This window comes from Pelobates fuscus, chromosome 5, assembly GCF_036172605.1.
Source record: "Pelobates fuscus isolate aPelFus1 chromosome 5, aPelFus1.pri, whole genome shotgun sequence".
Classification (NCBI taxonomy): Eukaryota; Metazoa; Chordata; class Amphibia; order Anura; family Pelobatidae; genus Pelobates; species Pelobates fuscus.
Window position 1 is genome coordinate 129,131,877 of NC_086321.1, and position 27,747 is coordinate 129,159,623.

At 43.3% G+C, this 27,747-nt stretch overlaps 1 protein-coding gene across 2 annotated transcripts; it reads left to right on the plus strand.

Annotated features, from left to right (window-relative positions):
* On the plus strand, positions 1-27,676 carry B3GNT4 (UDP-GlcNAc:betaGal beta-1,3-N-acetylglucosaminyltransferase 4). Of its 2 annotated transcripts, XR_010090943.1 has the most exons (3): positions 1-281; positions 25,940-27,597; positions 27,629-27,676. XR_010090943.1 is itself a non-coding variant. In XM_063456993.1 (2 exons), exon 2 carries the CDS (start codon positions 25,968-25,970, stop codon positions 27,060-27,062), a length of 1,095 nt encoding a protein of 364 aa, XP_063313063.1. In that variant the 5' UTR covers positions 1-281; positions 25,940-25,967; the 3' UTR covers positions 27,063-27,609. The 2 variants fall into 2 exon arrangements, 1 of the variants encoding a protein (XP_063313063.1); XM_063456993.1 differs by lacking the exon at positions 27,629-27,676 and having other exon boundaries at positions 25,940-27,609.
* The last annotated feature ends 71 nt before the right edge of the window (positions 27,677-27,747 follow it).

Consider the following 27,747-nt stretch of genomic DNA (forward strand, 5'->3'; position numbering starts at 1 on the left):
TCTAAACACTGGGGGGCAAGGGGGAGTCTCTCCGCGCTGCCCGCGTTTTTGGAATCTCCGTTACCTGGACAACGGCCGCCGTCTGCATAGCTTCTCGCTCGTGATTGGTCACATTTTTAAAGAGCCGGCGGATGGAGAGATTGGATGTTGCAGCTGTTGGAATCAATTGATCAGTCAGGTTTATGAAGAGCTGCAAGGTGTATTGGAGGTGTGGGCAGCCTGGCCCTAGAGAAACGCTGTCTTATGCTTTGATGAATCTTGGTATATGCAGCTCTATGTAGGTAAGATTAATACATTGTGTGTGGATATTTATAGTATATGTGTATATTGGCTATAGTTATTTGTGACTGTGAATGGAGTAGTTTGGGCTTTATTGCTAAGGCCTTAGGATCTGCTATGAGTCTAGCGGCTAATAAAAAACCCAAACACGTTTTATTGTAGTCCTGCAGTCATTGTCCGTCACGCCCATAGCGCCCCCCTATGTTGCACGTGAGCTATTGTGAAAGTAAAGTGTGGTCTTCAGATCCCCTTTACACTGGAAATTGTGTTGGTCATATTAATGACACTATAACAAATATAACGAACTTTTATATAGACACTTAATACTACTGTTTTCCGCTTCCCCCTTTTTTATATTTATTTATTTTTAGATCCGGTTTGTACCACTAAATGGTGTTTTGACTTTTAGATATGACAGTTGGTATTATGCTAATTTGGGGGTTTATCCGCTAAATTGGGTGCTGCAAAGACTGGTTGGTTGAGAAGGAAATTTGGAAGAAATCGGTTGATCTGAAATCAGTTTCACAATTTAGGCTAAAATACTAAACGCATTGGTGACTTCAGTGCTCTGACGATTGTAGTAAATACATTATTTTTATTATTCATAACATTAATAGCCGATCTTTCCCAGCTAGTCCATTGGCTATTTTGGTCTTAATTTTTCAGTTTGATATTCAGTTCACTAGTTTTGGTGTTTAGTGAATTCTTGCAAAATTGAGTTTAAATTACCTTTTCTCTCTGGCTATAACAGTTAAATGATTCAAATTTAGCTATATTTGATATCCCAGTAAATAACCATACCTTTTCTTTTTTAAGTGGATGCTACATACATACATACAGTTAGTGGGGAAATTCTGAACTTTGTTTTTGTTGATTTAACCCTTTCAGGACTGCTGACAGAGCAATCATAGCATGAAAGCGATGATGGATACATTTACAGGGTTGTTGAGTAAAATGAGAATTGGCAGGAAATCAAAGTGGGGTTTTGTGGTGGGTTTTTTTTAATTACATTTTTTATTTATTTTAATTTTAGACCAGAATAGCTACACTGGAAGCATGGCCGACTTGGAGAATGTTTCCTTTTCAGCAATGTTTGCCTTAAAAGTTAAAATGACTTTTTGAATCTTTGTCAACACTCATTTTAGTAAATAAAGCGGCACTGTCATGCCGAAACCAGTGGTTTTTTTTTTTTTTTTTTTGTAATCCGCCTCCACTACATCCAATGGACCCTCTAGTCACCCCCAAATGCCCCAAGCCCCCCACATTACCTATTTTTTATTCTTTATTTTCTGCCCCGATCTATATTCAGGCTGCCACCATCTTTGTGTGGGTAGGTGAAGTCCCTGTGGGACACGTCATCTGCCCACACTAGATAGCACTGTGAGATTCCCGCACATGCCCAGTGAAACACCTGGACATGCGAACGGGAATTTCACCTATTCATTCATTCATTCATCAGACAGATGAATGAATAGAAAAAATCAAACAAACAAACAAACACCGAATATCAGTGTTCGTTTGTTTGTTCGGTTTATTACAAGGAGGGAGCTACCGGCGTACAGCTCCCTCCTTGTAATATGTAAAGACAGAAGCAGCAGGGAGCAGTGCTCCCCACCACTTCATAAGCCCCCCAGGTCCCCCCCTCACTCTATGGGGGTCAATATGACCCCCATAATAGCATAAGGGAGATTAAAATCTATCTATACCGTGAGTAGGGGCATGTCCACTAAACAGTGAGCAGCCAGCAGCCTGTGGCTGCTCACTGTAAAAAAAAATGGTAATAAGGAAGGGGGGGGGGGGGGGACCTACTGTCCTCCCACCCCTGGGCGGCAGGTGGGGGCCATAATAGTAATGGGGGGGGGGCGCTACTGTCCTCTCCCCCCCCCCCGGCCCCTAATAAAACAATAAGGGGGGGGACCTACTGGCCCCCACGCTTGCGCGGTGGGTGGGGGCCCTAATAAAACAGGGGGGGGGGGAACCTATTGTCCTCCCCCTTGGCCCCCACCCCTGAGCAGTGGGTGGGGGCCCTAAATAAAGATAGGGGGGGGACCCACTGTCCTCCCCACCCCCTGAGCGGTGGGTGGGGGCCCTAAATAAGATGGGGGGGGCGACCTACTGTCCCCACCCCCCCTGGCCCCCACCCCTGCGCGGTGGGTGGGGGCCCTAATAAAACAATAAGGGAGGGGGGACCTAACAATAAGGGGGGAGACCTACTGAAATCCATCCAATCACAGTGCTCTGTGTCATTTTACAAGTGTGGGAAAGTTCTTTTGGAATTGGGTGGGGGCCCGAATAAAAAAATTCTTTGGAATTGGGTGGGGGCCCTAATAAAACAATAAGGGAGGGGGGACCTACTATCCTCCCACCCCTGCGCGGTGGGTGGGGCCCTAATAAAACAGTAAGGGGGGGGGACCTACTGTCCTCCCTGCCCCCACCCCTGAGCGGTGGGTGGGGGCCCTAAATAAAGATAGGGGGGTGGGACCTACTGTCCTCCCCCCCCGGCCCCCACCCCTGAGCGGTGGGAGGGGGCCCTAATAAAACAAAATGGGGGGGTCGACCTACTGGCCCCCACCCCTGCGCGGTGGGTGGGGCCCTAATAAAACAGTAAGGGGGGGACCTACTGTCCTCCCCCCGGCCCCCACCCCTGAGCGGTGGGTGGGGGCCCTAAATGAAACACCCCCCCCCCAATCAAGGTGACTAGGGGTCCCAAGCCCCTAGTCATCCCCCCCACCCAAAACAAACTATCCCCTACCTACCCCCCTCACCCTAAAAATAGTGAGGGGGGAATAAAATAACAAACCTGTAAAAAAAAAAAATTAAACTTACCATTTGACGTCTTCTTTTTTTCTAAAATCTTCTTTCTTCAGCCCCCAAAAAGGGCAAATAAAAATCCATCATACCCGTCGGACTAACAATAAAATAAAAAAAACCAGACGAAAAAGAAAAAAACGAGCGCAAAAAAAAATAATCCATCTTCACCCATGGAGGACTCCACGCAGACTGAGCTCCGCAGGGCGGGGGAAGGCTTATAAAGCCTTGCCCCGCCCTGCAATTAGGCTAAGAACACTCTGATTGGTGGGTTTAAGCCAATCAGAGTGCTCTGTGTCATTTTACACAGCGTGGGAAAATTCCAAAGAACTTTCCCACACTTGTAAAATGACACAGAGCACTGTGATTGGATGGATTTCAGTAGGTCCCCCCCTTATTGTTAGGGCCCCCACCCACCGCGCAAGGGTGGGGCCAGGGGGGGGAGGACAGTAGGTCCCCCCCCCTTATTGTTTTATTAGGGCCCCCCACCCACCGCGCAGGGGGGGAGGACAGTAGGTCCCCCCCCATCTTTATTTAGTGTCCCCACCCACCGCGCAGGGGTGGGGGCAGGACACCAGCCGCACGGGGGGGGGGGAGGGGAGGGGGTTTATTAGGTTTTTTGTTTTTTACAGTGAGCAGCTATAGGCTGCTCACTGCTTACTACACATGCCCCTACTCGCGATATAGCGAGTAGGGGCATATTATTTACTAATACTAAGTAATCTTTACTTAGTGTTGGTAAATTTGGCTGAAAGACCAATTCAGGTCTTTCAGCCTTTTAGTAGATAGCTCCCTGATACCGTGGGAATTAGGGAGTTATCTACTAAGCGGCTGCAAGATGCAGCCACAGCAATGAATAGGATCAGCGTTTCATTCATTAGAATGAAATTCCGATACGATCAAAGTACCGAATTGCATCCTAACACCAATGGAGAAACTCTTCTCATTCTGTTAGGATGCAATTTGGCAGTTTTGCCGGCGTTCTGTCTAAGTGACAGGATGTTCGGCAATACTGACAGGAAACATTGTGGGAACAGGGAGGAAAGCTAGGGATCATGGGAAAATTGCTCTGACCAGCGGAAATGAAGCACACTTTGCTCCTCCGCTGGTCAGAGCTGGTCAAGCGGAGGAATCCTCCATAAGGCAAAGAGTCCCTACTTTGTCTTATGATTTTAAAGAAAACTAAAGAAGACAGGAAGAAAAGAATAACAGATCCCGAGAGAGGTGGAGAAGAGGAAGAGATTGAGGAAAGGTAAGTTCGGCATGATAGTGCCGCTTAACCCTGTTAGTGATTCAGAGCCACTTGCAGGATTACTTGCATACCGTGAATTATCCAGCAGTTGGAAGGAAATACATATTTTTAGCCTTAATGCATTAACAAGGATGAGCACAGTCTGAGCAGAAACATCCAGTTTCTCCTGCAATAAAAGACTGGATGCAGCACAGTGTCCCAGGTAAGTTGTCAACCCATACTAAAACGGTGATAGGGGGAAATATGCAACCTGGGGTCCAAGGCTATTTTCTCTTTATACTGCCTCTCTTGGCAAACTTATTACCTCTTGGATTCCGCTACCACTTGTACGCTGATGACACCCAGCTATATCTCTCCTCCCCGGACCTCTCCCCTGCCGTCCTGAAACGTGTCACTGCTTGCCTTTCTTTCCTCTCTGACTGGATGTCCTCCCGCTTTCTGAAACTCAATCTCTCAAAAACTGAGCTCCTGGTCTTTCCTCCTCCTAATACTGATCCTCCTCTTTTGCTCTCCCTTCAAGTTTCTGGTACTAACATCAGTCCATCCTTGCAAGCGTGCTGTCTTGGCGTCATACTTGACTCTGGTCTCACCTTTGAGCCTCACATCCAGCATGTTGCCAAATCCTGTAGATTCCATCTTAAAAACATATCCCGCATCCGCCCCTTTCTTGCACCAGATACTACCAAGGAGCTTGTCCATGCTCTAGTAATTTCCTGCATGGATTATTGTAACCCTCTCCTGATTGGTCTTCCCAAAAGCCATACTGCATCCCTACAGTCCGTAATGAACGCTGCTGCTAGACTGATTTTCCTCTCTAGTCATTTCTCTCACACCTCACCCCTCTGCCAGTCCTTACATTGGCTTCCTGTATGCTATAGGAGTCAATTCAAGGTACTAACTCACACCTATAAAGCACTGAACAACTCTAGCCCCTCTTATATCTCCTCACAGATCCATAGGTATGTCCCTTCTCGGTCTCTCCGCTCTGCCCGTGACCACCTCCTGTCCGTTGTCCGCACCCGTACGGCCAACTCGCGCTTGCAGGACTTCTCGCGGGCGGCTCCCTTCCTATGGAATAGCCTGCCTACCGCCATCAGACTCTCCCCTAGTCTTGCATCTTTTAAGAAGTGCCTTAAAACCCATCTCTTTAGGAAAGCTTATGGCCTCCAAGACTAACCCTTACCTCACATACCTGTCTCTTGCCCTCTCCTAAAGGGCAGCCCACCTTATTTGATTGCAAATTCCTGTCCTAATGTGTTTTACACCCCACCTCCTATAGAATGTAAGCTCGATTGAGCAGGGTCCTCTTCAACCTATTGTTCCTGTAAGTTTATTTGTAATTGTCATATTTATAGTTAAATCCCCTCTCATAATATTGTAAAGCGATACGGAATCTGTTGGCGCTATATAAATGGCAATAATAATAAGGATCTCTGTGTTTATTTTTCTGTTTTGCCCTCTGGCTGTTTCGGCTACCAGTAAAAATAATATTAAAGATCTTTGTATTTTCACCTGCAAAAAGCAGGGAGACTTTTTCAAAGTTAATAGGCGTCTCTAATGCATCACCTGCCTTACCCTTTCAGCATGGGGGTAGCCAGTTTGATCAGAATTGTGCCCCATTTGCCAAGATGCTGTGTAATCTGATTTCTGAAAATAACTTGAGTGCATGCATTATCAAATGATACATAGTCACTCTCATTCATGTAATCCATTTTTATTTAATAAAAGGGTTTGTTTTTTTTTGGGGGGGGGGGGGTTTCTGTGACATTCCGTTCTCACTGAAAACAATGTTTCCCTTATTTTGCTTTATGCCTTAGCATAAGAAATTTGTATATAGAACCCCCTTTTGTAGCCTTTAAGCAGACAAATTTGTCAAACTCAAATTTTATTTACGAAGGCTTAGGTTATCCTGGTCTTTGGTGCCAGCAACCGTGCGGCCTCTCACATGAACACCATTGGAGAGCAGGAGTGGATTTATTGTGTGCACACCTGCGGGCATGGCAGACTCACAGGTGCTCTGTAATGCACCACAAGTGCTCTGCCCATGGTCCTAGTGCTCCTAATATTGCTCTGCAGTGTGTTCTAGGGATCGACCAATATAATTTTTCTAGAGCCAATGCTGATACATATTATCTGTTACTTTTTGGGCCAATAATCGGTGTCTATATTCTGTCCCTTTTAAAGTCCTAAAAAAGCAACACAACTTCTACACTGTTCATTAACTGACCATGCTGACAGCAATCACACTCTTATCAATCTGTTAGTCAACCTGCCCAGTAAATTACAATAGATTATTCATTGTCTCCCCTTCCTACCTTCAGCTGAGCTCCGCATGTGGCGACTCACAGGGAGGGATGACGTGAAGTCACAACATGGTGCCTCATTGGCTGGTGGCTGGAGTTTACCGATGCGGAAGATCGTGTGCGATAGATTATCGGAAATATGCCGAGTATTGACTCTAATAATTTGCAAAACCAATTCTTTGTCTAGGTGTGTGTGTGTAAAATATATCATTTTAAAATGGGGGCGCTGTAAAATTGAGCCAACAGGCACCTGACCTGTAAATACAGTTAAATAATACATTTCTAGAATAGACTGCTATACCAAGCTTTATCATTTCATGTTAACAGTTCAGAGATTGATAGTTCATTTAGTCATTCCCACTTCCTTTACTGTTTGGAAGCGAGACCTTTTTCTGCACACTTCCAGGCATTAAATCAATGACCTGTGAGTTCTGGCAGAGAAATCTGTTTCTGAACCGGCAGAACTACCACCAATGTGGCTGCCCTGGGGCCCGCATGCTGGGAGGCCCATCGGGTGACCCATGCACTTGTGGTCACCCAATGGGTATTAAAAAGAGGGGGGGGAAGGGCTGCGCTAGAGAGTAATAATACAGTATAAACCAGACCAAATGGTCACATTCCGATGGTAACGGTAAGCGTAAGTCTCTAGAAACAAGTGTAGAAAAATATATATAAAAGAGTCTTTGTAGATGATAATACAGTGTAAAAATAAAAATAAAAATAAATATAAAAAGTCTCACTGATATAACTTGGTGGGATATCTATACAGTCCTCAGGAGTTGATCCGTCCGGGTAGTAGGATAATCCGTATATGTGGAGACAAAATAGGAAACACGACAAACTGCCTATGGTGAAGTATTGCGGCTCCAAGGATAAGGTGAAGAGTAAAAAATAGGATAATACACTCACATTTGCAGGAGCTTTGGACCAGCTCTAGACTTTTGGGCGTTGCAGCGGTATGATCCCCGCTACCAGGATAAACTGGAGGAATCGTCCGTCAGTCCAACCTTGGTACTCCGAAATGTATGGGAAACAACAATAGTGCTCTCAGTAGGAAAAGTATGTAGAAATACAATAAATAAAATATACTTACAAGTATAGAGCAGGAAATACTGCTCTATTTATACAGCGCTGGTGGAATAATCCCCACCTAGGATTTCTTTGGCTCAGGATACGAGTGATAAAAAATAATAGAATAAAAAATAAAAATAAAAATAGGAAATATAAAAAAAAAAAAAAAATTAATAATAAAAATGCCAGGAACAATAAAATTGTATATAAGATAAAATAAAATAGGAGTTGGTCCTATAAAAAAGGTAACCAAAATCACTTTTATTATTAAAATACACAATGTAAAACCATTGGCGCGTTTCACCTAAACAGGCTTTATCAAAATGGTAATATAGCATTATACCTGGCAAGATACAATATATATAGGACAATGTAAATGTTTAAAATTGGCGCCAAAAAGTGATTAGCCAATCAAAAAAACACTTAAATTAAAACACTGTTGCACACTTCATAAGTTAAAAACAAAAGTACATTTGAATAGGTATTAGTGTTACAGACACATTGGTACAAAATAATGTCTAAAACAAAACTTATAACAAAAGATGTACTTATGTCACATGACCGGACTTTGGGTGTCTGGGAAATGTAGTATGTGGGCGCGGCGCGCGGGCCGAGAGTGGTATAAGCCCCTCCCCGTGGAGCTGCACCCCCGCCGGCATTGCTGGGAAGCTAAGCCCCATGGGGCTTGTAGTAGTGCCGGTCAGGTGTGCGCACGCACGGGGGGGCGGAGACCAGGAAGCAGCTCGCTTAGGATATTAACAGCGAGCTGCTACCCACATAGATAAAGTACGGATGCCTATGGGGATCGAAATACTTAACGGCGAAAATAGCCGTCAGAATGGGTATTTAGTGAGGCAAAGAGAGATAACTTTATTGCCTCACTAAAGAATAAAGTGGGCATATAAACATTGACAATAGAGAGCAGATAGTAACATAAATAACATGATACTAAAACTTTGATACTAAAACTTTTCTTCATTAGCTATTGGTAAAAATAATAATGATAATAAAAATAATATGACCAACCATTATTAAATTTAGTGGGAATAATAATAATCATATTAAAACAGTATAATTTTGTAAAATCATTATCATAAAAAATTATGCAGATCAAAGTCTGCATTTAGACCATGAGGTGAGAGGGTCTTTAGCTTATAGACCCATTCCATTTCTGTTCTTCCTAGGACATTTTTAATATCTCCCCCTCTCCAGGGTAGAGTGCATTTTTTTTATACCCATGCATTTTAACATTTTGGGGTCTTTGTTATGGTTGATAAAATGTTTGGATACTATATGATTTAAGTATCCATTTTTAATGTTTCTACAATGTTCGCTCAACCTGATTTTTAGACACCTTGTGGTCATTCCAACGTACTGGAAGCCACATGGGCATTCGAGCAAATAAATTACATTTTTGGTATTACAAGTGATAAACTCTTTGATATTATACACAGTATTAGTCCTATTTGAAGCAAATTGAGTCACCTTAGATGCAAATGTGGAATCTGTAGTTTTGCATACAATGCATGTTTTACATTTGTAGAACCCTTTAGTTTGAAGAAAGAAAGATACAGGATTTTTATGTGCAATAGTTTTGGTAAAATTTGTAGTTAAAATCGATCTAAAATTAGGAGCTCCTCTAAAAACTATATTTGGTTTATCAGGAATAATTTTATTAAGTTTGTCGTCTTGTTTCAAAATATGCCAGTGTTTTTTAATAATTTTTTTAATTTCACTGCTTTTATTATTGTAGTTAAAAGTTATAGGGAGGGATATAGATTCGTTGATATTTTTTGTTTTATATGTTAAAAGTTCACTCCTATTTTTGTGTTTGATCATATTAATATTTTGATGAACAAGGGTAAGGCAAACCATCGAGCAAACATAAATGTTACATTCAAACCGACCTCTTCACTCAAAGAAGAAATAATACACATAAATCTACATCCGCATTTAAAAGCCAACACTACATCCAAACACGCTCCTGCGCCCAAATGCAGATATTTCATACAAACACACCTGTCTGTGTAGGAATTGTGACCCCTAGTCACTTCATTATTTGTGGCCCCCACCTGCCGCTCATGGGTGCCACCTATTATTTAATTATTCAAGGTCCTCACCTGCCGGTCACCCCTGGGGGGTACATTATGTCCAACCCATTTATTTAGGATCCTCACCTGCCGCTCATGGGTGGGGTCTGTAGGGCACCCCTGTTTATATTAATAGCCCCCACCTGCAGGTCATGGGTGGTGGTGTGGGGGGCTACTATATTTCCACCAACTTTTTGGGGGGGAGGTTCCCAACCATGGGGGACCTGTGGCAGGTCCCCACTTATTGCACTAGTGTCTGGGCAGCTGCCCAGTCACTAGTAATTTAAAAATTGTCGAGGTGACATGCGAGTAGGGGCATGTGGGGGGATATAAGCTATGCCAGGTCCCCCCCCCCCCCCTTATTGCACCAGCGATATTGGTTTAGGCGACATACCCCTACTCGTGGCATGCCCAGTCACTAGTAGTTTTTAAATGACAGCGAGCAGCCAGTGGCTGCTCCCTGTTTAGGGGCATGTGGGTGGATTTAACCTCCCTTTTTATTAATATGGGGCCCATAGGTTAATGGAGGGGGGTGGGGAGGTTGAATGGTTATTTATTACAGGGAGGGAGCTAGTAGCGCTGCTGGCTCCCTCCTTGTGTGTGTTTTTTTTTTTTTTTTTTTTCACATGCGCAGTGTGTCCAATAAACGAAAGAACTGAAACGAAAAGGCATTTGCCCTTTAATTTCGTTTTTAAAATTTTTTTTTTTTTGTAATGTAGGGCTTTCGTTTACGTTTCGGTAAACGAATACGAAAAAACCCTTTTTTTTTTTTTTTTTTTTTTTTGCGAAAATGTGTTCGTACAAAAACGAATGCTCATGTCTCCTATAAATGTTAAGTTAATATGATGTAGGAGGTGGGGGACATTAATAAAAGTACTTTTTAGTGATTGGGTAAATACTGGTATTGGTTTCCTTCTTTCTTACCCTCTACACAGTGAAATTACAAAGTTCTATTAAAGTACTTGTTTTTAATGTATTTTGCCAGGACATTGGAGAATTCTCTTGTTTATCAAGTGTGTCTGGAAATTACAGGCCATGCAATAGTTACATTTTTAAAACCTATAAACAGCCTTAGCTGTTATTACAGTTGGGAGTTGAGTGCAGAAGCACTAGAGGAAGGTTTGAGGTTTTTATGAAGGTTATGTTACAGCTTTATATGATAAGGATACCTGATCTACTTTCTTTTTGAATACCTCCCAACACTGAAAGGTATGGGATCAGAACAGGCTGGTCTTCTCAAAGGTCACTGGTGAGAACTATAATGGGTGGAACTGCCCATGAAGTAGAAGTTCCTTTCCATTGAAGGGGCATGCCAGTCTGGCATCAAACATGTCAGGATGACAGACAGCCTCCAGGCTGCCCACCAACCTTCCGAAATCGGGACACCAGGGAACTAAATCAGCATGGTTGGAAAAGACCCAGAAATAGGTACTTTTTTGCCAAAGTGGCAAAGTTGGTAGCACTGTTTTTGTAGGGTGGAATTGTGAGTAGGAGATTGAAGGTGCAGGGACGGTATAAGAGGCGTGTAGAGTGTTTCAGAGACTGTTTTTTAAACCAGGAAAAAAGGGTCAAGGGCATATCTGGATTGGATTCTTAGCTTGACCCATCACAATGATCGGCACACTGCAGGATGTCAACATATGGAGAATGATTTGTGGCTTATTTAATAATTATACTGTTTATACATGGGTGTGCTGAAAGAGCCCATGTTATGGAGACATGTGTTACGGACCGTTTCAGCAGACAAGGGGTTAAAATCGTTTAGGCGATAATTCCCTTTTCAAAGACAGGCACAGCTACTGTAGAATCACCAAAACTCACGAATTGGATATAAGTGAATGCACCAAACTCCCGAACTACATACAAGGGAATAAGGTAGCACTCCAAACTCCCGAACTGGAACCTCACGAATAGCTGCTAGCAGACGAACAGGAAAAGCTCCCAAGCCGGCTAACACTCCTGGCAATCAGTCTCTATCAGCATACAGTGAATCCCCCCCCAAGAACGAGACAAGGCTCCGTGTTGAGGGTCAAGGAGTGGTCTGAGGTGCTGGCACACCCAGCCTGGTCTTTATTGCAGTTGTTACAAATACAGATCCGCCCACAGGGAGGTATAAAACAACCACTCACACATCCGTTACATACCACATATTCCCTCCCCTTATCCTGAGAGGAAACTCAATTATACATACAGTTAAAACACACTTTTTTACCCAACTTTCATAACTCTAAAACCATACATCACATTCACATAAAAACTACATATTCACAATCAATCCATTCAGGGGAACAACATATTTAAAAAAAATGGCATGAATCAGACCAGGGGTTAAGAAGTTAGCAAAAGTATCTTTTGGGCCCTGGCTGGCACATGGCTATCTGGCTCAGACCGGTTTTACAGAGCCCTCTTTCCTGGAGACAATGGGAAAATAATCCAATTATATCCAGGGATAGAGGCAGACTCCATTGAGCACATGGTTGCAAAAAGACATAAAATACACAAGGTTACATTTACTACATAAAATAAAGACATGCAACATATCCCCAGATAGCTTAGGTCTGAGCGCATATTATTGAATGGCGCTCAGACCACACACATACAGTTCAATTGCCATGGAGCTAAAGTCTTTCCCATAGTCTTTCATTATATGAATGGGCTCCATGGCATAGCTATCTGGGGTATCACCGCTCACACAGGGCAAGTACCGAATTACCCCATTGTATTTAAAGGGCCAGAATGAGTGACATGCAATCTGTTAGGGCCGAATACGGTTTTTAAAGGGCCCAATCTCCCAGGGCCATAGTCCAAAGGCAGCAGGCGGGCAACCAGGCTTCTCCAATGCAGTGTGGCGAGATTGCTCTCGTCACAAAATGTCTTTATGATGGCTTTGTAATCTCGTTGTAATCTCTGCAAGTGACCAGTGCATCACTAAGCACATTGCTATATGAAACCTATAGCAACATTTTATGTGTGCCCTGAGTTCCAGCTTGCGAAAGATCCCTTGTGGGATTGAAACGTTGCACTTTTTTCCAATAAACCTGCTGAATTGATCCTTGAGTGCCTGTACTACAATTTTTGTTCAACTATCACAGGAGGGGTAGCCAACTCCAGGTCTGGTTGCACCAGGTATTTAATAAGTGTGCAGTAGTCCTCTTTTTATTTTTTTTGTTTATACACCGAGAGTTCCATAGGCACATAATGTCTTGGCTCTGTAATGTTAAAAAACAAATTTATACAAGGAGGGAAGCAGCTTTATAAAAGATTGTTGTGGTGTTTGTGTTTTTTTTTTTTTTTTTTTTTTGCACATGCTGTGGTTAATTGACAAATAGGTTTGTAGCATGTTGGGACTGTCTGATATCAGTGTTCCTTGCCTTGTTCTCTAGGGACACCATCATTACCTAATACCTGTGACCAATATTGGCATTTTTAATATGTTCAACATTGTAGAATTAATATGGGCTGCAACAACTTTATTACATTAATGGAAGATTCCAAGTAGTGGTTATGGTGCTTGGATTGCCCTGTAGCTGCCCCACATTAAGGTGCTTAGTTTTTTGTTTGTTTTAGTTTTTAAATAATTTATTGGAGTCATAAGAAGAGTAACCTTCTCACGCAGGGGAGCATAATGATTGTGGCAAAGATGCCTCTGCCACATGTTCCTGGAGGGGCCTGCTGGCTCGCCTCCTGCCCAAAGACTATGGGCCATGTTAAAAGCTGACTTCCATGGAAAATCCGTACCATTGAACTGATCAGAGTGATATATTTATTTTTTTATATGTTGGTCACTCCGATCGGGGCTATCTGAGGATATGACTCTTGTGGGGTTTCCATGGATTTTGAGGGTACTTTTGAGGGGTTGTGAAATTTTAGTTTTTCTGTACCTGGAGATAATTGAGTTTGTACAGTTCCTGACTCCATTATCTCTGTCACAGAAGAGGAGTATGTGTCAGGATTACTAGTTGATCCAGCACGTAGAACTGTATCACACCTAGGACTAAAAGGTAACGTCTTACCGGGCCTTAGAATGGCCAGACTTAACGTACCAGAGAATAGTGAGAATACTTGCCGAGGTCGGGGACACAGAATGAGACACAACGATGAGGGAAAGACAAAAGTCAAGGATACTAGAATACAGGAAAATCAAAACAAAGCCAAAGTCGATAACCATAAATAAACACTCAGGAACATACTCTCGTACAACCACTAGGGAAACCACAACAGGGCAATGAGGAGAAGTAAAATCTTATTGTCCAAAATCGGCTTTTGACTCCAGAAATGTGCGCACACGTCTCCCGCGTGACGTCGCATGGCGACGTAGTTATCACCGTGGGACTATAATTTAGCGTGGGTCCGCAGCGGCCGGCGTCAACCAACATGTTGCAGGAGTCAGGTACACTGACGCATGGCCGCTGAGCACAGATACCGCAAGGTGAGGATGAATATGTTTTGTGTATTGCTTGTATGTGCCTCTCCCCCTCCCCCCCAGCAAGGCGTTGTCCCAGGGACACTGCACTGCCAGACCAGTTTAAACTAGCTGCTTTGTCCCTCCTCAATCTCCCATCAGCCCTTGCTATTGTCTGACCCCACCCTTCCTTGTACTATAGTGCTCTATGTACCCTATATGTAAATTATGCTTTTGGGCGGGGGAGGGGGTGGGGTGTGTAAATTGTGAGTGTTTGTCTGGATTAAAAGGTCTACTCCCAGCATTAAGCCTCGGCTCGTGTGTGTGTGTGTGTGTGTGTGTAGGAACAGCTATACTCTCTGGAGGAGAGGACAAAAACAACTTCTAAAGTAAATCTAAGCTTCTTGTAATATTCCAAATTAACCAGTTCTTCCCAGGAAGTGTGTATGTAAGCTGTGAGTCCCAGACAAGGGAGGTGTGGCTAGGACAACAAAATATTAATTTAAAGGATTCCTCCAACCCTTTGGAACGGGTAACTTTTCCATGTAATATGCCCTTTTGGACAATATCAACTAGGTCTCCACCCACTGTTTGCAGTAAGACCTACAAAAGAAAAGTTTACTCTGCTGGAATCCAACACCGGGCAAAGCTCCTGATGCCGACTTCCACGTGCCATGCTTGTGTCACAGGGGCCTTGCCACGCTGTCTGCATACATGTCACTCAAACTGAACCCACCCCCAATCACACTTTGTGACTTCACAGAAGCACCCTCCCACATTCCCACTGACTATTCATGGCTTACTTGCTAAATATCCATGTTTGTGATAGTTTTGAAAAGTGGCAGTCAAATTCTATCATTATTTATTAAAGGGAAACTCCAGTGCCAGGAAAACTATCCGTTTTCCTGGCACTGGAGGGTCCCTCTCCCTCCCACCCCCCAATCCCCAGTTACTGAAGGGGTGAAAACCCCTTCAGTCACTTACCTGAGGCAGCGGCGATGTCCCTCGCCGCTGTCTCCTCCTCCGCGCGGCTCCTCCTCTGTATTGCGTCGGCCGGTGGGCAAGACTGATCCCGACCACCGGCCGAGGAGACCTAATGCGCATGTGCGGCAATACCACGCACGCGCATTACGTCTCCCCATAGGAAAGCATTGAAAAATAATTTAAATGCTTTCCTATGGGAAATGAGCGATGCTGGAGGTCCTCACACAGCGTGAGGGCGTCCAGAGACGCTCTAGCACAGGTTTCCTGTGCTATGAAGGAGGAAGTGACCTCTAGTGGCTGTCTAGTAGACAGCCACTAGAGGTGGAGTTAACCCTGCAAGGTAATTATTGCAGTTTATAGAAAACTGCAATAATTACACTTGCAGGGTTAAGAGTAGTGGGAGTTGGCACCCAGACCACTCCAATGGGCAGAAGTGGTCTGGGTGCCTGGAGTGTCCCTTTAAGTGTGTTTTATTTTTATTTTTTTATTTTTTAGGGACACTATAGACACCAGAATTACAGCTTAATGTAGTTGTTCTGTTGTCTACTGCCTGTCACTGCAGGCTTTTTAATGCTTTTTACAGAAAAGGCAATGTTTACTGCCTAGTAATACGTCTAGCAGCAGTTAGACAGCCACTAGAGGTGCATCCTAAGTCAGTGCTACACCTGACATTTAGCTCCTCCATGCAGAGCGTGAAGATGCTGAACATTCCTCCTAGAGATGCACTGAACAAATGCATCTCTATGAGGAGATGCTGATTGGCGCTGCGTTTGGCTTGACTGAGACTGTCAAATTTTTTATTTTTTTTTCTATTTGACAACTTTTATTGTTTTACTTTTTTTTTATTTTTTTTACGTGGGGTACAGAAAAGAAAAAAGGGGTTGGGGGAAAAAGGTAAGGTCAAAACATTCCATGTCATTCAGGTTACATTACATGTATCATACACTTGTCTCGGCGTTAGGCTCTGGGCGCTTGCGCGCCTGGGTGTAGTGTTGGGCCTAATGCAGGCTTTGTTTTTAGGAGTGTTGCCCTTTCTCATAAGGGTTATCATGGATTTTCACCTGCGTTATAGTTTCTGTGTGTTATATTTCATGTGCTCCTGAGTTTCCCATCTCCTAGCTCTCTCTTGTTCGTCCTTTTCTTATTCACTGTTTACCCACTCAGGATCTCCGACCCACCGTTTGATTGCTTCGCCTCTTACCCCTGTACTCTTCCCACCTCTCACTAGCTGGGCCTACGTGCTTCCTTGGTCCAATGTGTTTATTTGCCATCTTTTCGTATTGCCAATTAAGGGATATTTGTTGTATTAGAGCTTCCTTGGTGGGAGTCTGTGGTGATTTCCACGTTTTAGCTATGAGGGTTACTGCTGAGACTAACAGGTGAAACAGCAGGGACTCCTCTATTTTGGTCACTGTGAGTGGTATCATAAATAGTATGCATTGTTGTAAGTTGCCACGGCCTACCCAGAAGGTCACTCGCTATTCCTTCTACCATTGTCCAGTATTTCCTAATCTCTGCGCACGACCACCATATGTGGCTTATGGAGCCTCCGGTTGCCCCGCATCTCCAGCATGTATTTGGAGAGTCCGGGTATATCCTGGCTAGATGCTCGGGTACCATGTACCATCTATAGTGCAGCTTCCTGATTATTTTGAGATGTGTTGTGTATTTTGAACGCCCTTTGCCAGTGCACTTTATCTATGACTTGTCCCAGTTCTTAGTGCCAAGCTGTTTGGAATGTCATGTCTGAGTCTGTCTTGTCTGTGATTATGTTGTAGATCGCGGAGATTGTTTTCTTGAGTGGTTTGCTAGTTAGGCATAGTTATTCTATTGAGTGTTTGTTGTGTCGCTTGGTTATTTATTTGTGCTCCTGTGAGCAGTGACTTCTGCTGTAGATAGGAGAACAGAGCTTTGTTGGGGATGTCGTATTGTGCTTGGAGGTCTGGGAAAGGCATCAGTTTGTTGTCATGGTACATGTTTGATCTTAGTGCAGCCCACCTCATTCCATTTTTTTTGTGTCAAATGTCAGGATCCCTACTGCTATGCACGAGATTGGGGCGTCCCCTCATTCCCTTCCCTCTTGCGGGCTTCGTCCCAAAAATGGAGTGTTAGTTGTGTGGTCATTAGGGAGTGTATATGTTGAGGGCAGAGTTGTCTTGGGAGCCACAAGAGTTCCCTGATAGTCGGGCTATTTATCCAGTGGGCCTCTATCTGGGTCCATTGTGGTGTCTCTCCCCCCCGCCGTTGCCACCTTAATTGCTGTCAGTTGTGCCGCCCTATAATATGCCTGGATATTTGGCAGTCCCAGACCCCCTTTCATGGTTTGTATTTGTAGTATTTTAGTGGCCACCCTTGCTCTCTTGTTGGCCCATACAAATCGGATTAGTGTTTTTTGGAATGAGGTCAGGTACGTGTTTGGCAGTTTTATGGGGAGGGTTCTCAGAAGATACTGGAGTTTTAGGAGTAGCATCATGGAGGGATGCTGTCTGATTGCCGCCGCTAATGGCTCCAAGGCCATGACGTACAAGAGTGGCGATAGCGGGCATCCCTGTCGGGAGCCGTTTGTAATTTTGAAGGGATCTAAGACGAACCCTGCGTTGATGACTCGTGCTGTTGGTGCGTTGTACAGAGCCCTGACCGCTGAGATGAAACCCTCCGGCGCCCCAAACTTTAAGAGGACCTGCTCAAGGAACTCCCCATCCCAGTCGGTCAAAGGATTTTTCGGCACCGAACGACACCAACACTCCTCCCACCTTCAATCTTTGAACGCTGTGTACAATGTCCAAAACTTTCCCAGTGTTGTCTCCTCCCTGCCTGTTTTTTATGAACCCCACTTGGTCTGTGTGTATAACATGTGTGAGCATTCTGCCAAGGCGTAGTGCGTAGATTTTTGCATAGAACTTAGCGTCAGTGTTGCGCAGGGATATTGGGCGAAAGTTTTGAGGGCATGTGGGTGGTTTGCCCGGTTTTGGAAGTGTGATAATGTGGGCCAGTAGAGATTCGGCAGGTAGTTGCTGTCGTTTAGTGGCTTAATTAAATGCGTTTGTTAGGTGTGTCGTTAGGATTGAGGCAAATTGCTTGTAGTAGCAGTTTGAGAAGCCATCTGGGCCTGGTGCTTTGCCCATTGGTAGTAGTTTGATGGCTTCTGCTACTTCTTCAACTGTTATGTTAGCTGTGAGTTATTGTTGTTGCGGTGTGAATGATGGCAGGGGTATGGAGTTCAGGTATGTCTGTTTTGCTTGTGGATTTGGTTGGGGTGTGTGTGTCCTCAGTTAGGTTGTACAGTGAGGCATTGCAAATATATTGCTTATGTCTTCAGGTGCTGTTATTTTGTGTCCCTCAGCTGATGTTAAATAAGCGATCTTTTGTTGTGCTTGCTTGGTTTTGAGGTGTTGGACTGTCAGTTTGCCTGCCTTGTTTCCCTGAGAGTAATGAGTAGCTTTTAGTTTTTGCAGGTAGTGCCCTGTTTTTTCTAGGGCCTTTTTATGTATGGCCTGTGTTACCGTCATGATGCGTGATTTCAGGTCGTGGGATAGGGATTGTTGATTTTGGGAGTTAAGGTCCTGCAGTTCCCTTTGCCATTGTCGCATCTGTGCTTGCGCTTGTCGTTCTAGGTATGATGCTCTTTTTATCAACAGTCCCCTGGTTACCAATTTGTGTGCTTGCCATAGTGTGTTGTAAGATGTGTCTTCTGTGTTGTTTTCTGTGAAGTAGTGGGTGAGTTCTATTTCTAGTGTTTTTTTTTTTTGTTTTTTTTTTATGTATTGTCTGTGAGGAGTGATCCGTTTAGTCTCCACGGGCTTCTATGTGATGATTCGTATAGGTCTGTCATGGTCGCCACCACTGGTGCGAGATCCGACCATGTTATCTGCTCAATGGAGCATTCTTTGACCTGTTCCAGGTGTTGGCCTGTAATCAGTATGCCATCGATTTGTGAGTATTATGTACAGTGGATAGGAATGTGTAACCCCATTCCCCCACATGTAGTGCTCGCCATACATCATAATAATGGTTGTCTTGTAGCAGTTTTTGCAATGCACTGCCCTGTCTCTTGAGCGGTTTCAGTCTAGTGGTCGTGTGTGTGTGGGCCAGTGGTGTCCATCAGTGGGTCCAGTACTTGGTTAAAGTCGCCACATTTCACCGCTATTCCCTGGTGCATAGTCGACAATTTTTTGATCACCTTGTGCAGGAAATTTCTTTGTTCCTTATTTGGGGCATAGACACTTGCAATCGTGTATAAGATGCCATTAATTGTCCCCACCACCATAGCGTATCTACCCTCTGTGTCTACCTCTGATTGTATGAGGGTGAATGCCACATCCCTGCTAATGAGTATAGAAGCCCCTTTAGATTTGTTGGAGTATGTGGCGTGGAATTGGTGCGGGTAATCCTGCTGAAACAGAGGTGAATGTGCTTTTGATTTGAAATGAGTTTCCTGGAGGCACACTACCTCAGGTTTGAGTTGGTTTAGATCTTTGCGAAGCAAGCCTCGCTTTGCTCGGTGATTAAGCCCTTTAGTGCCTTCCATGCCTGATCACATTGGTCCTTTGGCCTAGTTGTGGTGTTTGCTCCCCCTTTTTGTGTCAGTTTAGAGAGTACTGATCCCATGTTTGGGGAGTCAGGTGGAGTGCCCTTGGGTCCCCGGCTTTACCCTGTTTTCGGTCAGGTTATATTAAAATTAGAGTGATATTTATCCCTCTTGGTTCCCCTTGGTAGGCACCCTTTACCCTCTTGTAGTCAATGTCCCAGTGTCTCTGTGTGGTACCTGCCACTATCCGCGGGTGTGGGCCGCGGCCTTATGTGTTTCTGGTGACGTTCTTCCACGTTGGAGGTGGCTTGGCCCGTCCTGCGGCTTGGGATTGTGTCTGTGGTGGTGGCAGGCCCCAATCTTTCAATGCTTGAATTCCGGCTTCTGGGGTCGTGATGGCTGTTGGCTTGCCTTCATGCGCGACTAATAGCTTAACTGGAAATCCCCATCTGTATGGCTTCTTGTGTTGTCTCAGTTGCTCTGTGATTCCCGAGAAGGTTTACCTCTTTTTTTTTTTTTTTTTTTTTTTTTTTTAAAGTGTTGTTGCTGATATGTCAGCGTAGATTGTGATTCCCTGGTATGGAGTTGGGAGATTTGGACGCTGTCTGTTTGCTCTCATTATGTCTTCCTTTACATGGAAATAGTGGAGCCTTACTAGGATGTTAGAAATCATGGTTTGGGGACTCTGTGATATCTGTCTAGCAGGCGCATGTCTTGATGTATGTCTGGAGTGAGGAGTTTAAACAGACCTTGTAAGTATGCATGTAGATCCGCTGTGCTGACCATCTCTGGTACCACTCTCAGGCGCAGGTTATTGCGTCTTGAGCGGTCTTCCATGTCTGCCAGCTTGGTTTCAAAGGTTGCTATTGTGTCCTGCAGTTCATCCATTTTGGCTCGCATGTCATTATAGACTTCAGCTTGGTCCGCCATCTTGTCTTCAAGCGACGATGTGCGCATACCCAGATCACGAATTTCAGATTTGATTTCATTTAGTTATGTTTGGAGGGTAAGTTGCAGCTTATGGTGCATGTCATCCAGCATTTTTTGTATTATGCTTTGGGTTGCTGGGGCATCTTCAGCTGTTGGTCCCTGTGTTTAATTTTGTCCGTCGCGGGTGCCATCTTGGGACTCCTCGGATCTCGCCAGCATTTTCCCCTGGGCATTCCGGGCGGTAAAAAAGTTGTTTTTGTCACTTTTCTCGTTCTGTCTTCGTCCCTTGTGCTGGGACATTGTTTCTGGTGTGGTTTTCCGTTGGTAGGGTGCTCGTTCCGCCGATTTTTAGGCCGTGGTAGCATGGAGCTACACTGTCATGCGCCCGCTGCGCTCGAGCTCCAGGCCACGCCGAGACTGTCAATTTTGATGATATAAGCCAAGGATGCAGATAAGGGGCAGGAAACCCACGAGGCGCTGGAATAAAGGTATGTTTTAACTGGGACAAGGGCGTCCACCTAAAATAATATATTTTTTTAACACTATAGTGTTAGGAATAAGTTTGTATTCCTGACACTATAGTGTTCCTTTAAGTGTGTCGGATTTAGAGTTCAGAAAAAAGAGAAGTGAAACAGGACACTTTTCTGTCAGAAAAAGCTTTGGAAATATTGTTTATTGAAATATCACAAGAATTGCAACAGATGAACGTATTCACCAAAAATTAGGCGCAATAGTGTTGGATACACTTTTGATAAGTTTCCCCAAACTGTCCCTGGAATTGTTAGAAACTTTGATTGTAGATATGTTGTATATTTAGAACTGTAATGGCCAAACCATGCCTCAACTGTCCAGATGAGTTTTTTTTTTTTTTTAAATGCTGTTCTCCTTTGATACTGACCATATCAACTTATGCTCACAAAGTATATATTTTTTGATGGTAAAAGTACCCCCTGCTTCTGTCCTCGTGTGTTTTTAACCCCTTAAGGACCAAACTTCTGGAATAAAAGGGAATCATGACATGTCACACATGTCATGTGTCCTTAAGGGGTTAAAAAGGGAAGAAAAAAATAATTAAAAAAATAGACAATATTTTAACACATTCATTGTTTTTTAGCTCCAAATTAATGAGCTAAATAAAGGCACTTTTCTTTCCTTTTTTTTTCTTTCCTTTTTTTTTTTTCTTTTTTTTTTTTTTTTTTACTATTGTCACATTAAAGGACCAAAGTCTGTGCTCTAGCAATGGATCACTCTGAACCCCCTCATAGGTCCGGCACTGAAACATAAACTTCATGAATGGTTTAAACCCTAGAGATCTGCCATGCACCTCCCGGCACCATAACAACTTAATTTCATGTTTTTATAAGCCCAATTGCCATACTCCTAGTAATCCACTCTGCACCAGTAGTTGGTATTGGAGTGTTAGTGAAAATATTTAGTCCACACATAAAGTACGTGTTCCTATATTTTGCTTTAAAAAAAAAATCATTGTTAACTTTATTAAATTTTCATTATCAAGCAGAAGGGAAAAAAAATCCTGGGTACCCATTGCTGTTTAAAGCGAAGATGATTCAATGAGGAGTTGGTTGTAAAGCAGGAGGTGTGTATTCACTGCATTTATACTTTGTTATACATTATTTTTTTCATCTTTGTCGGTAATGTTGGAGGATGTTTGGCTAAATGATCTTGACTGTTGTCATCCAGCTTGTGTGAATGCTACTCAAAACCCTCATCCCTATCTTGTAGATCTGAATTCGCACGAGATAGGATGAGGGCTTTGAGTAGTTTGAAGGGACATTGTTTCATCTGGAGGCAATAAACCATTTTTAATGCTACATGAGCGGCTCTTGCAGCCTATCTCAATTGGTACTGCTTGAGTTAATGAGGAAGCATTAGCCCGAGCAGCAATTGGTGATGAGTGTCAGCTGACTTCATTCAGTCTTCCACATCACCCATTGCTGTTATGAATTGATGTGGATACAATTTTTTTGTTAAACTGCTTGTAAATGAGTTGACACTTAATGGAAGGACAGAGCCAAGGGACTTTGTGGATTATTCTACGAAAGGGGGAAGGGGTCCGTTCCACCTAATTGGCCACTTCTCAATAGAGTAAACTATGTAATATATAATTAAAAAAAAAATCTTTCAGTTTTTGATGTAGTATTTCAACACATTTCTATGGTATGATGTGACAGATATTGTATTGTTCGATTTTCATGGGATTTTCTTTTTTTTTTTTTTGACAATCTTTATTTTTGCCTTTCGTCATGGTTACAATTTGACAATTAGTGAACAGAGTACAAAGTGATAGCTTTTATGATATGTGAGATCAAACATCATTTGGGCGGCAATGGGTATAAAGAAACAAAAAGTTAACCGGGAACTGTGATGGTATTCGTATGAACACAACGCACCAAGTTGCATAGATCTAAAGTGCAGTCAACGAGTTATGGTAAGTATTATCGGTACAATGTACAGCCCTGGCCACTGTTACCATGAGCGTTAATCATTGTCTCGCTGGGTACACGTAAAGGCATTTTAGGGTATCAGTGACAGGGTTTGGTACACACTAGTACCGGATAACGGACCGATGTAACAGCGTGGTCTTCAGTCAGTAGTCGTGGGACTAGTGGGTCGTGCCTGTGCAGGATATCTGTGTTACGGCCTTGACTGAGGCCTATGCGTTTAACTGGTATGTGGTGTCTTAATTAGGTAAATATGGCCATCCGGGTGTTAGGTGGATCCGACGTCCGTTGTGTCGGAAGCCGACTTGCGACAGGTTGTCACAGGTGCTTTTCTCTATGCGGTAGTCATCAGAGGGGTCAATTCCCGGTCATCGGTCAGTCCGTCTGTCAGGGCAGGAGGGTAGCGAGGAAGGGGTGAGGCGGAGGGCCTCCGGTTCCCTGCCCGCCGAGAGGTACCGCAGCCAGGGCGTCCAAGTGCGAGTACATTTCTCTTGTCTATCATGCAGCGCTGCTGTAAGGGATTCCATGTTGTAGATTTCTCCCACCCTGTCTATCCACTGCCGGAGCGTGGGCGCATCCCTTTGCTTCCACCTTGTGGGGACCAGGGAATTGGCTGCTGTCAGATGTTTTTATTAGGGATTTTTTTGTATGCTGAGAGGGTCATGTCTGTGTGGTGTAGTAGCATGGTGAGGGGCTGGAATGGAAGGGCAATGTCCGTGATTTGTTGGATGGACGCTCGGATCTTTGTCCAAAAGGGGGCGATACCGGGGCAGCCCCACCAGATATGGAGAGCGGAGCCATCATTGGCGCCGCATCTCCAGCAGTCGCCGGGCATCTCCGCGTTTATATAATGCAGAATATCTGGGGTTCTGTTCCAGTGTGGTAGGATCTTAAAGCTCGTCTCCTGGAATTTGGAGCTGATGGAGCATTTGTGTCAATATAAAAAACTTTTCCCATTCCTGTTCTGTGAGTGTGGTCACGGTCTCTCTCTCCCCCATCTAGTTATGTATCTTGGGTGTGGCGGGTTTTCTCCGTCAAGAAGTGCATATAGCATGGAGACTCCCCTCTCAGGGTGAGCCCTTTTGGTGCAGAGTGTTTCAAACTGTGTGGGGGTTCTGTGTAGGCACCGTTTGTTTGGGAAGGCCGCATAATATGCCCGTATTTGAAGGTAATGGAAGTTGTCTAGGCCTGTGGGTACTTTGTCCCCGAGAATATCCGTCAGAGGCTTGAGTCTTCATGGGATTTTCTATCTCGCAATAGGGTGCATTATATCGATGATTAAGTGAAGCAGTTGATACATCGTTTTCATTTAATTCTGAAAGAGACCAGTTAAAACCAAAATACATACGTCCACCCTTGGGGGTCTCAGACCAACCACTAAACTGATTTTAATGCAATACATTTTAAGCGTTCTCAGCGTGAGAGAACCATGTTTTCTCAACTTATCAAAGGACTGATAATGATCCATGCATATTACCCATTGTATTTTGGCATTTACATTGGGAATTGTGGGAAGGGCATTCTGAAGCCAGTGAAGAATAACAGATTCTCACATTTTCATCTGTATTTTCCCCAGGAACTTGTTTTCTAATGTAGAAAGATTAAAAGGAAACCTTCCACATACCTGCCAGTAGACTGCTTGCTTGTTTTGGAGCAATGGAGTGAGATGCCAATGACCAGTAGTTTTGTGACACAAAAATGTATACTTGAGCATAGTCCTCCCATGTGTCTTTCCAATCAGGCCCCCTCAATACTTTTACCAATCTAGTTTTCCCATCAAGTGATATCATTTGGAACTCCTGAGGGGGTTAGCCAGCTGTATAGTTTAGAAGCCAACAATTCTTAGAATCTCTGCCACACACGCGCTCTAACTGTAGGGAGGTGAAGTTGCATGTATCAAAAGTAATCAGAGGCTTATCCCAAATCCTAACTGTATATTTATAGTGGAGGAGCACTTTGGAGGCCTAAGAGTGTGGTGTTCATGAAACACTGGGTAGGACATGTGGCAGGTTAGGACTCATAAGCGTAGAGGCCTGTGGTCCTCCCAGTGATGAGAGCCTTAAGAGCGTAAGCCTGAAACTGTGCGATTTCAGCAGTACTACCTATTAAGTGCAATAGAGAACTATGGTTTTATCCAGCACTTATGTGTAGCTTTGTACATTCTAGTTTGTAGTTAACTGAATTGGCAACCTTCTCCAACCCCACAAGGAAAAACGTTTCTTATTCCAGTATGTCAGGAAGTGTATTTTGGACCCAGATCATTCTCTCTCCTCCACCAAAACGTTATTGTAGGCACTATACATTTCAGTAGGTAGCAATTAATCACAGGGAATGTTTCCATTGCTGTAGAATAGTGGCAGTGCATTTTTATAGCACTCCAGTCGAATTTTGGTATTGTTAATGTGTGGTGCTTTCCCTCTGTCTGTCATCCGCCCCCTCCAGGAGCTACAACAGCCCAGCCACAAAGTCATAACTTACAGTTGACTGTAAGACATCTGCCCTACTAGATCTGTCCCAAACTAAAATTGGCTAGGATGCTAAAAGTCAGTCATTGAGCTCTTCAGTGTGACCCACTGCACTGCCATTATTTGATTCTCTGCATGTGCATGGAAAAGTAAGTATGTATGTATGTATGTATGTATGTATGTATGTATTACCAAAGCATTTGAATTTGGTGTTTCAGGTATTTTGGTGTTTTAGGTTTATATAAGTAACAATAACAACCATAGTGCACAACTTGTTAAATAAAAAGTAAATTAAAATCAAATATTCTGTTTTCATATTGTAACATTGTCGTGTTTGGATTTCTTTTTTTTTTTTTTACAACCAGGTATTGGAACTTTTGATACAGCCCAGAAATGTTGCCGCGATTTCAAAGTCTTCTGCTGTATGCATTCTCTTTATCAGCACTGGGTATTTTCATATTCTTACAAAGAGATCCTAAGATCCCTGAGAATCCTGTTACTCTTAAAAAGTTAGAACCACCAAAGAAAGCGCTATTCGTCTGGGCTCCTTCATCAAAAACAGTCACCCCATGTTCTCCAAATGCTTCAGCTGTCAATGCATCTGTATCTCTTCCAGAGGCTCACCGTTTATTTTTAATGTACAAACACTGCAGGAACTTCTCAACACTGCTGTATCCTAGCAAATGTGAGGAAGAAACTTTTTTGATATTGGCCATAAAGTCTCTGCCCATCAACATAGATCGTCGTATTGCAATTAGGAATACATGGGGGAAACACCAAGAGTTCCAGAACAGAAAGATCAAGCTACTGTTCTTACTTGGTAAAACAGAAGCCACCTCTCCAGCTAAATCGCTCCACCAGCTCCTGTCTTATGAAAATGGGCAATATAGAGACCTAATCCAGTGGGATTTTGTGGATAATTTTTTCAACCTTACACTCAAGGAAATCCATTTTCTAAGATGGTTCTCCAAAGATTGTTCACATGCAAAGTTTGTGTTAAAGGGAGATGATGATGTCTTCATAAACACATACAATATTGTTGAGTTTCTTGATGGTTTGAATCCAGAAGATGACTTCTTAGTTGGAGATGTAATCAGAAATGCCAATCCGATCAGAAACACTAATGTGAAATACTTCATCCCTCATAGCATGTACAGTGCAAATAATTACCCTCTGTATGCTGGGGGTGGTGGATACGTTATGTCAAGAAGAACTACTCAGCGTCTTCTTACCACTGCAGAAGCCACAGAACTCTTTCCTATTGATGATGTATTTGTTGGGATGTGTCTCAAAAAGTTGAATGTAACACCAGAATTCCATGCAGGTTTTAAAACCTTTGGTATCCAAAGTCCAGTCAACCCCTTTGATCCTTGTTTATATAAAGGCCTTATGATCGTGCACAAATTAAACCCTACTGAGATGTGGATAATGTGGTCTTTAGTAAAGGATAAATCAATGCGATGTGCACACTCAAAGAACACCTTGTAACATAAATAAATAACTGTTTCATTCTGTCAATTCAGCACCGGAGACTAACATTTTTCTTTTAGCAATGGCATCGGATTCTTATGAGTACTGTATTCTAGAATAATTACACAGTAACTAAAAAAAAAAACTCTCCTGTAAATTGTGTAACCCGTTTTGTCTGTGGGATAGTTTTTTGTTTCCTGGTGTACTGAAGCCTGTTAATTTGTTTCAACCATGAATCTTGGTATTCTAGATCAACCCACATCTGAAGCACAAATGGAACTGTCCAGTATTGGGACTGTGCGAGCTGCATGTGTTCATTTGATACTAATACTTCAATTACTAGAAGACTGACACACTAGAAGCTATACCAGACAATGCAACTGATGCTACTCTAAAACTAGAAATAACTGCCCTATCAAACATCTTGAAAGATTCAGTTTTGAGTTGTCTGGATTCTCCTGGTGGACTGTGACAGCCTATAACTGTGTAGTGTACATTGGTGCCGAAAGGTCCATTTCTAAGCCATAAATATAATTCTCTCCTACAACATGCTGTGCGCAGTGGCGTCAAGTAGAGCAAAGCAGTAATAAATAAATATGAATATATTTATAAGTGTAGCTGCAATTTGTGACTAAAGCTTGCATTGTTAAATTAAATAAATTGTGTAATCTATCACTATGATGTATTCATTTAATTAATTCAT